The sequence below is a fragment of the Limulus polyphemus genome, unplaced genomic scaffold (assembly GCF_000517525.1).
Source record: "Limulus polyphemus unplaced genomic scaffold, Limulus_polyphemus-2.1.2 Scaffold165, whole genome shotgun sequence".
Taxonomy (NCBI): Eukaryota; Metazoa; Arthropoda; class Merostomata; order Xiphosura; family Limulidae; genus Limulus; species Limulus polyphemus.
Window position 1 is genome coordinate 255,228 of NW_013665775.1, and position 11,931 is coordinate 267,158.

The 11,931-nt window shown below is 33.1% G+C and overlaps 1 protein-coding gene across 1 annotated transcript in view; it reads left to right on the forward strand.

The window, feature by feature from the left end:
- The first annotated feature begins 11,068 nt into the window (after window positions 1–11,068).
- Window positions 11,069–11,931, forward strand: part of LOC106477410 (eye-specific diacylglycerol kinase-like) — a 150,799-nt gene continuing 149,936 nt past the window's right edge. The window contains exon 1 of the mRNA XM_022381459.1: window positions 11,069–11,351. Within this exon, the coding sequence (XP_022237167.1) occupies window positions 11,077–11,351 (275 nt within the window). The 5' untranslated portion in view covers window positions 11,069–11,076. The remainder of the gene's footprint in view (window positions 11,352–11,931) is intronic.

Consider the following 11,931-nt stretch of genomic DNA (forward strand, 5'->3'; position numbering starts at 1 on the left):
TTGTTTTAAAAGTTAATGGTATTAAAAGTTTGTTAGTTGTTAAGACGAAAGCTATACGATGGGCTATCTATGCTGTGCTCACCAAATATATAATAAAAGTAAATAAAACATTGTTATAATATATTGATGGTAGTAAAAGATGCCGTAAGATGGCACTAAGTACACATTGTTTAATAATGAAAACAGTTCTGATTGTTTACACGTTGGGCTATCTGTGCTCTGCCCATCACGGGTATCGAAACCCAGTTTCTAGTGTTATAAGTCCGCAGACATACCGCTGTGCCAATGGGGGCAATAGTATTGATACAATAAACTAGTGTACGTTGACTATTAGTGGGATTCCACTGTAAGCGTGTGAAGAAAATGTTAACAGAAATTCAATATGTCTGCCGGATACAAACATATAATATTATGTATTAGCTACACCCAACGATAATTGTTTTAAGAAAACAAATGTTATTGTTTACCTTGTAGTCACTTAGTACTCAAAAGAAAAATAAATTACCACATAATGATTACTTTGTAAAATAATACCCTTTTCCATGGAGTATATTAAATTAAATACTTTGAATAATTAAATAGTTCAGTGTAATAGCGTAATATAAAACCAATGTGAAATATCTCATGCATTAAAAATAAATACGTCTTCTCTTTTCTTTCATAATTATTCGGTCTTTTCCTTTTTACATAATTGTCTGGTGTCCAGCATCCTCATTTCACAATATAAAACCGTCCATTTACTCTGACGAATCTCCCCTCATCTTCTGCAAAATTTTATTTTCTTTCATAGTTTTAAAAACGGAAATACAGAAAAGATTCTACATCAATGTTTTTCATTTTGAAGCTGCTTAAACAATGGCTTTTGAACTAGCCAACCGCACGAGCTTTTGTATTCGTGGAAATTATCATTGATATTTGTGACTTGGACAACCAAAGTAAAGGTAAAACGTTTCTCTAGCCACGTATAACAATAAACATTGAAAAACAACTAATTAAATCGAGTACTACAACACAGCAGCAATGTACTGTGATGCTTTATTAAACTTTATTAGTAATATAGATGTTTATATTTTTCGGGGAGAAACTCACAAATGGATTCGTGCCCTTTAAACCTTCGGTGACTCACTTTATTGCCTCACCAGTGCTTTTTCTTTTTCGGAAATTAAAGGTCTACTATACATAAATCTTTAATGATTTTTAAATTTGTTCTTTTCTCCTTGGTTTAATATATCGTGAATACTTATGTTACAAAATATAATAACTTATTCTTGATCGATTTTAATGATAATGTCACCTTCTAAAAGACTTTGTTTTGAGTCCACTATGCGTGTGGTTGAACCGGTTTACCGTCACAACGTGTATGATTCTGACTTGCAACTCAAATCGCAACCAATAGAAAAATACACACTTCTTTAAAGTCGCACTAGAATACGGTCTGAACCGGTTTAAAGTCACAATGTGAGTGATTTTGATTTGCAACTGAAATCGCAGCCGCACTAGAGTACGTAATATGGCGTCAAAAAGTCGACAAACAAGAAAATTGAGATATGGCTTATTTGGATCATCTCGAGCCTGCCCCCTCCCCCAATGACTCAGCAGTAAATCTGAAAGATTATAACGGTTAAGAAAAACGGGTTTCGATACCCATTTTATAGCTTTGTGTTTGACAACAAAACAAACAAATAAACAAAGAAATTTCGAAGCACAACATGTGAGGTTGCTGGTACATTCTTAGAAACTTTAATTGATAAGTAACATTTCAATGGATCGTTCTGAACGTCTTGGCTACTGGCACGTGATGATGTCTAAAAATAGCAGCAACAGGAGTTTACAAGGATAAAGTTTCTAACCAAACTAGTAATGAACTCAAGCATCATGTTATGTTATCAGCGACTAAGTTGTTTAGAGACTTCAGACTAGATCTTTATGATAAATGTTTTTATGAATCCCTTCCATGCTTATTTTTTATTTTACTAGCTTTACGCTCTAATGCAATTCCTTTTTTTTTACAAGAAATATGCAGCTTATTAACGTTAATTAAATAAGTTTATTCCCGCGATCCCTAGAATTCAAAGTGTATTTGAACTAATGGAGAGGAATAACTTTTTTAGTAGACTGAAGTTGTGCAAGTGTTTTCGTAATGTGATACGTGTTTTACAGAATACATAAAATTTGAAATATATGAAATAAGAAGTTTCAACTGAAATAAATGTCATAAAATATTTTGGCAAAAACAGCAATGAATAACAAGTATCCAAAGTATTTTTATGAATATACTTAGTAACATATGAATCTATGACGTTGTAAGAAAATTACTCATGTTGAATGTCCATTTCTTAAACATATTAAACATTGAGTGGCTCTGAATGAAATGGAATTGTTTAGAGAGTATCCATTTATACTAATGGAATCTAATTTCAGTAAAATATTCAGAATTACGTATAACCAGATTAAAGAGTCGAATCTGCAGCTACAATTAATATGATTAGTGTGACAATATCCTCTATTATCTATAACACATGACCATTTGCTACCTGGTGTCAGTTTTCTCTCATAATTGCTGTGATATGTGTTCTATGTCGATATGGTGATAGTTAAATATGGCTCTAAGTCGTTGGATATGGTTGTCTCTTAATGTTGTTATCTTGCTAGGCTACAAATACGAGACTAGAATTATCTGAAGTAGAAAGGTGAGCACTTCACCATTTATTTACAGTTATCGAACGACTATATTTTAGTTGAATATTTTGTAGCTGGCAAATAAAGCTGTTGCTCTAATTCATATGTTCATAATCATATGTAAACCGAAGCTTTAATGCCTAATATCTGTTGGTTATAGAAACGCCCTGTGAAGCAGTCGTTGCTCTAATTCATATGTGCCTAGTCATATGTAAACAGAATCTTCAATGCCTACTAACTACTGACCATAGAAACACCCTGTGAAGCAGCTGTTGCTGGAAATTATATGGTCCTAGTCATGTGTAAACCGAAGCTTTAAGGCCTACTAACTGTTGGTTGGAAAAACGCCCTGTGAAGCAGCCGTTGCTCTAATATATATGGTCCTAGTCATATGTAAACCGAAGCTTTAAGGCTTACTAACTGTTGGTTGTAGATACACTCTGTAAATCAGCTGTTGCTCTAATTTATACGGGCCTAGTCATATGTAAACAAAATATTTAATGTCTACTAACTACTGATCATAGAAACACCCTGTGAATCAGCTGTTGCTTGAATTTATATGGTCCTAATCATATGCAAGGCGGAGATTAATGCCTACTAGCTGTTGGTCTGAGAAACGCCCTGTGAAACAGATGTTGCTCGAATTTCTATGGTCCTAGTTATATGCAAACCGAAGCTAAATACCTCCTAACTGTTAGCCAGAGAAACACCCTGTAAAGCAGCTGTTGCTCGTATTTATATGGTCCTATTCATATACAAACCGAAGCTTAATGCCTACTAGCTGTTGGTCAGAGAAACGCCTTGTGAAACAGATGTTGCTCTAATTTAAATTACCATACTCGTATGTAAACCGAAACTTTAATACCTACTGGCTGTTAGCCAAAGCGATTAAAAAACTAATAATAAACATTAATTTAGCTGTACTTGTAACGAGTCGGGTTCTCTGTTAAAACATTTAACAAATAACGTGAAAATAAGCATTTTATATCTTATTTTATAAAGCAGATTCATAAGATAAAACAGTTATCGTTCTGTGTTTTGTGACAAACGTGGAATATTTCGTTACTGTGATTGTATTCTCTGGTATTTAATAAGCTTTCGTTCTAATCATAAAGGCTTGGAGTGCAGTTAAAGGACTAAACTTTCTAGTAACGAATTTGTCTTTGCTCTGCTCTTACATTGGCATATACAGCCAAAATGTAACAGGTCATAAGTGACTTTAAAAACCTCAAAGAAAGATAACATAATTAGAAACAAAAGAGGGCGAATTTCTCTGACAAAGATTAACAGAATACTTCATGTAAATATATAATACTGAAGAGAAAACTTTGATGTGTGCATCATTTTAATGTTTCTGCTCACGCTTCGGGCAGACAAGACCATTAGAAAGATAATTTGACGAGAAGCCAAATCTGAAATCATTTATTCTTTATGTTCTGTTTCTTATCGTTTCAGTTCTATAACAAAAATAAACCTGTAAACTAAGTTCGATTATGCAAAATATTAACATATTCCTCAAATATTATGTAAAAAAAGAAGAGTGCATAAAATGTTGAGATGTTAACACTGAGAAAAAACATAAAAGTAGTAAATATTTATACTTATGGTGTTTTGAGTTCGTTTTACTTCACCATATAATTTAGGTATGTGAATAATGTCATGACATTTCGCCAAATTGATTGTTCGATATCATACAGTGGACCAACTATTCAATGATAGAGATAATGATAGATGTTTCATTTGGAGATTAATTCTTTTAAAATAACCATATTATCTATTTGAACAGGGAATTTTGTTTTTAAAGATTATTATAGTATTCTATGTTTCTCTATTATTCAGAAAGTGAATCATACTAAAATAAAGGAAGAGTAAAGTTAGTTGATATTGCACGTCGAGCAATGTAAGAATGTTTTAGTAAACAAATGTACATAACTTTGCAGACAAAATAAAGTAAACTTGCAGTGTAACTGGAGACCAATACGTACATCAATAGTTCTTAACTGATCTGTTGGGAGTCTTAACAGTGCATATTGCTGTTAGTTTTTCCAATCACACAGTCAGTTCACATATACTTACAGGGTTTAATGACCCTACGATGTACGAAGTGATTGCTAGAGCATTTTAATGAACATCACGCCATTAAAATATCCACTGTATACAAAGTCTGGACTTCTAACACAACAGATGCCAATCTTCTGGAGTGGATTTGATAAAAAAATGAAAGGGTTGACTGAGATACTTTTCAGCATATTACGTTAGGTTATTGCTTATGTCAATCTAGTTTCTTTCTAACACAATAGATTTGAAATATAATGTCTGTCAATGTCTATCAATGCTGTTGGTGATTAAAAAGACTAAACTTTTATATTTTTTCACTCTAACTAGCTGTCTATTTATTTTCAGCGAATAGAGGAGTTAGGACAGGCATTGGGATTACTGAACAAAAAGAAAAGAAACATTACCTTAATAAATTAGGGAAGAACAAGTTGATATGAGAGACTGCTTTCTAATAAGAAGTCCTTGTCTGTAACCATATAGTTATGTCAGGACTAGGTGTCTCAGACTTAAGAGACACTTTCTAAATCATCTAATGTTTCATCTAGAAGATCAGGTAGCTATTTATAGAGCAAAGTAACCGAATTTAAAGTGTTTCTGTACTTTACAAATAACAAATGTTTCTGTCGCCTTCAGTTAAAGATACTCCGCTAAAGTTGGGCTGCTCCATGAAGCTTCTTCTTCTGTATATCTTCCAGTTATCAATAAAAAGAGCCATTATGAGGTAAGTAGTGATAAACGAGAAATATTTCTACCTAAGAGTAATATAAAACATGAATTGCTTATGATGAATTCCATATAGTATGATATTAGTTTAACTGTTCTTATAAAGTTTTAGTCAGCGATACCTGGTCACTTGATTGGATGAAAGGAAGAAATATCAGAAATTAAAGATGTTTATTGAAAACCATAGTTTAAAATAATCAATCTTTTGTTTAATATAATCTTCCATTTACAAAAGTATTTATTTGTTTGTGTTTAAAGAATGTCTTTAGTATTTCCCATATTTCAAATCACGCATTTGATCCTGCAAAACCGACCCTCAATTCGAAATTTGTTACACATTCAGGGTAATGGTTTCAAATGAACTAATTTGAAAAAGATACGAAGATAAACTAAGAATTAACTTTTACACTAGCTTGTTAGTGGCTAACTCACTCTTAAGTGGTATTTCTTTTGAACGTTCTGATATCAGTTTGATATACAAGATGGACTGCTCATTCTACAAAGCAATTCTACTCATTATGATCGGCGTTAATCTCAAAAACATTTGTAGACATCGTGTATATGACTTTACTTCACTATGCTGTAGGTGTGTTTCGTTAATACTTACTGACGTACAAAAATAACTTGACCTTCTACAAAATAGAATAAGAGTGATGTTTCATATAAAAAAATGATCAATTAGTATAACCTCAAGAATATTGTGAGATTGGTACTTTAGCAGCAATCGGGAGTCAGTCCCTGTTTATTTTTTATTTTAGATACGGGTTTGAGAAAAAAAAATCTTATAGTATTCTCTTTGTTACTTGTTTTAAATCATCAACTAGTAATTTTGTAAAATCCGACAAAGATTCACTAAACAAAAACTGGAGAACAATTTGGAACTTGAGGAAAACCGATCACCAAAACATGATTTATCTTTCTTTGCTTATTTCTATATTACAAAATAAATTACTGTGGTATTCAAAGGTTTGCATGTAATATTTCTAATTGTTCTACATTGAACCACTGACTAAAATCGTGATTTTTGATATTTGTGTTTTTCACCGGTAATTAGTTTTAAGCTCTGTATGTTTTTTTATTATGTTATTTTAACCCCTTCTGAATTTGAGCGTATTGTATAAGATTCAAATATAACTAAATAATGGTTACATATGTATATATACATATATCTACTATAGTTGTTGTTTACAGTTGGTATTAAAGTGTTATTTATTTTGTGCTTTTTTCAACGTATCTCTTCGTCTTTGTCGTTTAATGTTGGCACATTTGTTTCAAATATTTCTAAATGCTGTTTTAATTTGGATTTAGTTTGTAGTCGACTCCTGGTTTCAATACACTCGGGGTAGAGAATGTTTTCATAAAATGTGACTTAACGTTGTCTTTGGTCAGTTCAAAGATTTAATATACGCTACGTTACATGAAATGTGTATGGGTCAGTTTCGGAGGCTACAAAGTTGTTTAAAGTAATATAATAGACGTGTAAAAAAAAGGAATAAACTTGTGTCGAGTTGGCAATTGAAAAAATGTTTTTGTACTTGGCCAATATAAGCCTGAAAAGATGTTTTTGTATTTGGCCAATATAAGCCTGAAAAGAGGGTTTTGTATTTGACCAATATAAGCCTGAAAAGATGTTTTTGTATTTGACCAATATAAGCCTGAAAAGATGTTTTTGTATTTGGCCAATATAAGCCTGAAAAGAGGGTTTTGTATTGGGCCAATATAAGCCTGAAAAGATGTTTTTGTATTGAGCCAATATATGCCTGAAAAGATGTTTTTGTATTGGGCCAATATAAGCCTGAAAAGATGTTTTTGTATTGAGCCAATATATGCCTGAAAAGATGTTTTTGTATTGGGCCAATATAAGCCTGAAAAGATGTTTTTATATCTGGATAATATAGGCATGAAAAGAAGTTTTTGTATTGAATATTTAGAATAGAGTTTAAATAAAGGAGGTAGTTCCCCACCATTGAGCTGGGTTTTTGGTTGTTGCCTGGGATAGTGTTTAGCTATGTTTTATAGTATATGCTTTTCATCATAGTAGTTCTTAATGATACAATGTATTGATGGGAGGAGAAAGAAGTTGTGAAAGATTAGAGGCAAGTTCAAGGATTTGCTTTTGATTTGTTTGTTTGTATCTTTATTTAGCATTTAATTAATTGCATGTCTGTGTTTTTCTTTATCTGGGTTTGAGTAAACAAAATAAAAAAAACAGCATTCTTCGATCGTCTTGTAATAATTAGCCAGAATTTCCTGTATAGACTGAAAGTTAGATAAAACTTAAAAATAACCTAACTTATAAACAGGGTTTTTGAAGTACCAATTAAAGACAATTCCTGTTATTAATCTAATGTAATATATCTTAAATTTTTTTTTTGTTTCGGCGACGCAAAGCTGAACCCTTTTTAAAGAGAAACGAACGGCGTTATAAGTATATTCTCCACGTTATGCTAACTACAAGATGTGACCTGATTAACCAGCAAGGGTATGATTTTCTTTAAAATAATTATGAGTTAAGAAAATATCTGAGATGAGAAAGTAGAAGAATTATCAATTAGATATCATGCTGCAGTTGTTTTTATTCATTTGTAAATTATCTTTAAAAATGTCTTAGTATTGTTTATTTTATTTTATAAAGATAGTTATATTTAAATTGTTTTGCTATTACATGGTTGTTGCTTTCCTCTGTTTAACTTTTTATAACAGTGCCCTTTTCTTTAGAATTTTGCATCCAACAATGTACTTAAAACAATTCTTCTTATATTTTGTTGCGAAGTGAAACGTTAAAAGCCGGCGAATCAAAGCAACAAACATGACAGAGCAAACACTTAGTGAGCGCATTTGCCTTTAAGTGTTATATGAGTGAGAGAATGGGAAGTTCTTGTCGTGTTGTTGAACTTTACGATGTGTCGCGTAGCAGTTATTAAAATTTGTCATTGTTTCCAATTTATTTTTATATTTTTCTCGTGACATTTTTTTAACTTATTGCTTAAGGTTTCGCTTTCATTTCATTGGATGCAATCTAGTACATAGAGTTGCGGGTTTGAATCTCTGTCACACCAAACATACTTGCCCTTTCAGCCGTGGGGGCGTTATAATGTGACGATCAATCCTACTATTCGTTGGTAAAAGAGTAGCCAAAGAGTTGGCGGTAGGTGGTGATGACTAGCTGCCTTTCCTCTAGTTTTACACTGCTAAATTAGGGACGGCTAGCGCAGATAGCCATCGTATAGCTTTGCGCGAAATTCAAAACAAACAATGACTACTTTTAATGAAATAGCAGCATTAATTGTCTCTTTTATAACGCGTAAACAGTTGAAAGGTCAATAGTTGAAAGTGAAAGGCCAATGTCCTTGGAATTTGCTTGTTTGTTTTTAAATTTCGCGCCAAAAAAGAATTCACATAGCTTTCAGATATGCATTTTAGATCATAAAAATATATTAGTTATTAAAATAGAATGTTCTAAAACTACTATCATTTATTTGGCTTTTTAAGTCATAGCGTGTGAGTCTTGTTTTGGAGCTACAAATATGCATACGAGAGAAAACCAAACCATCTGTGTTTACTAAGACATTTATCAGGCTCCCGGATATTTTTCTCATAATGTAGAGTCAACAGAAGCATTTATTTTGTGCATGCCCGGCATGGCCAGGTGGTTAAGGCGCTCGACTCACAATCTGAGGGTCGCGGGTTCGAATCCGTATTCCACCAAACATGCTCGCCCTTTCAGTCGTGGGGGCGTTATAATGTGACGGTCAATCCCACTATTCGTTGGTAAAAGAGTAGCCCAAGAGTTGGCGGTGGGTGGTGATGACTAGCTGCCTTCCCTCTAGTCTTACACTGCTAAATTAGGGACGGCTAGCGCAGATAGCTCTCGTGTAGCTTTGCGTGAAATCCAAAACAAACAAACAAACTTTATAAAAACTTAATTACTTATCACTTGATAACGAGGAACCCACTTTTAAGAAAATAAAAGTTTTGAGACGGCTTGACGGGGTAATGAAAAACTTTGTTATAAATGTACGACGTTTTGACAAGATTATGTTATCCTCAGATACCTGTATATTTATAATAAAGTTTTTTTTCATTACCCAATCAAGCCGTCTCAAAACTTGTAATAACTACTTATCAATAATTCTGAACAAAAAAGTAAGTAACTGTTTGAAGGACGACAGTGTTACAATATAAAAAACGTAACTATTTATCAGTAATACTGACCAAAAATATAAGTAACTGACTGAAGAATCACAGAGTGCTACAACCCTTATAAAATAAATTGATCAGTAATTCTCTCCTAAAACAACCTAACTGTTTGAAGAAACAAAAGTAAAAACTATTAGTTATCAACAATTCTGATCAAAAGCAAGCAAATTCTATGAAGAATAACAGGGTGTTACTATCACTATAAAGGCTTAGATATTCTTGAAGGAAGGAGTCATATAAGTTCTATAGAAAACAGATTTGAAAAATGAGAAAATACCGTAGTTTATATGAAGACGTGGCTCTGTTTGAAGGATGACAAATAATTTCCAAACACTAAGAGTTTTGGATAGCGAGTCAACTTTCAATTTAATTGTAATCCTTTTTCTGAAATTATATTCTCCATTGTCTTTTCACTGTTAGTTGGTAATTTATGAATCGAATGGCTCTTGTTTTTCCTAATACGACAGCTAAAGGATATCCGTGGAAACAACACCAACAGGATAAGGCTGAGTGGCGAATAGAGCCTATTGCTCTCAGTGGATTGACATCATTCGCTTTAGTCATTATTTATATACATTTGATTTCTGTAATAAAAAAACAAATACATCTCTTGACGTCATCTCTTGGCAAACCATTATTTAAGTTACGACCTCTCTCTTTCCAGATACCTTGAGATTCATTTAGTTAAAATACAAAAGACAAATTATTGTGCACGTGGCGGCACGGAACCTCAGAACCGTCAAACCTGAGATTACTTTCAATCCTACGTGTTGTGAACTCGCCTTGAAAGAAGCTTTGACGTTGGTGGTAGTAGTACATGCAATAGTAACGCACGCAGAAACACGACCTTTCCACCTGTTATGAGCTTTGTTGGTGCTTACGTTTCGGTATGTTTTGCACAATGTTATAATCAAGTATTATGTTACATGTAAGAACAGATTGAAGTTAGCTTTTCGACTGATTTGCTTCGTGGTGCGTTCGTCGTTATCATGATATAACGTTACTGAAAATGTGCACAAAAGATACTAATCGAAGTAGTATTCCAGTTTCTCATAGAGGCACGGTACGGTGGCTAAAAATAGCTAAATTTTCTTTATATAATGTACATGCAAAACAACAACTGGAGGTCTTAGGCAAAGCGCGACGAGTATTTAATCTTCAACTTTACATCGTACATAGAATAGCAATATCATCTCTGACAAGATTACGTAGTTAGAAACTTCGGTGAGCTTCATGAGCTCTCTTTAGTACTGGTGAACACGAAGCGTAGCAAACAGGACAGGTGAGCCTGAAAGTGGTCAGCTATTAATCGTAATTAAACAAGGAACTCTTAAAATCCGAGAAAGTTCTTGTGATCATGTGATTCAACGTTTATCCTTGCTTGATTTTCTGTAATACAACTTTGTACTTTAGCAAATGTTTAGTCTGTGCACTGCCAGACTAAAGGGCCGTAAGTCCAATCCAAATATGAGGCGAAAATCTGGCCATTATCGACATCGACCGGCTTTTCGTTGTAAAGATAGAAATCTTTCTACATCCCTCCCCACCCCTTCGTCGACTAATCAGAGGGAAACGAAGAATCCTAAAGAGGATTTACCATTTCCTACAACTGTTCTACTGAGCGACCGGTTCAACCACCCTCCAGCAGCCTCTGTGGACTCTGGCCTCTGTTCAACTCCGTTCTATGTCAGGTAACGTCATCACTTCATTGACATGACTTACAAGTAATTTCACACTTTATCAAAACCCGCTAAAGTCTAATTAGGTGTAATTACAGTTGTTTGTAAATCTAAGCAGTGAATAATTATTACGTAAATGCATATCCTGGAATACTACTGCTTATGTTGTTATTATTTTTGTAATATTTACTTTTTCTCTACAGGAAATGTATCTGCGCTAAAACCGTTGTTAATCTATAATTACTTCCTGCTTCTAATAAAGTCTTTACTTCTATAATATGGTAACGATTACAGATGTGACTCAGATGAAAGTAGAGTGAAACATTTCTTACTGGTGTGAACTACACTGGAAAACACGTATATATATATACCTGGAACATATTCCAGTTCTGGTCACCATTTTCTACCCAAGCATATTATTCCAGCTCGTTTTAGTGAAACAAAACTATTATAACATGTTAAAAACTAAAAAAGTTTTAAAAAACAACTAATATTTTATACACAAATGAATAAAAATGAGATTATTTCCAGTCTCCAAATTACTAAAATAATAACCTTGTACAGTAAGTTATTATTTTAGTAATTTGGAGAC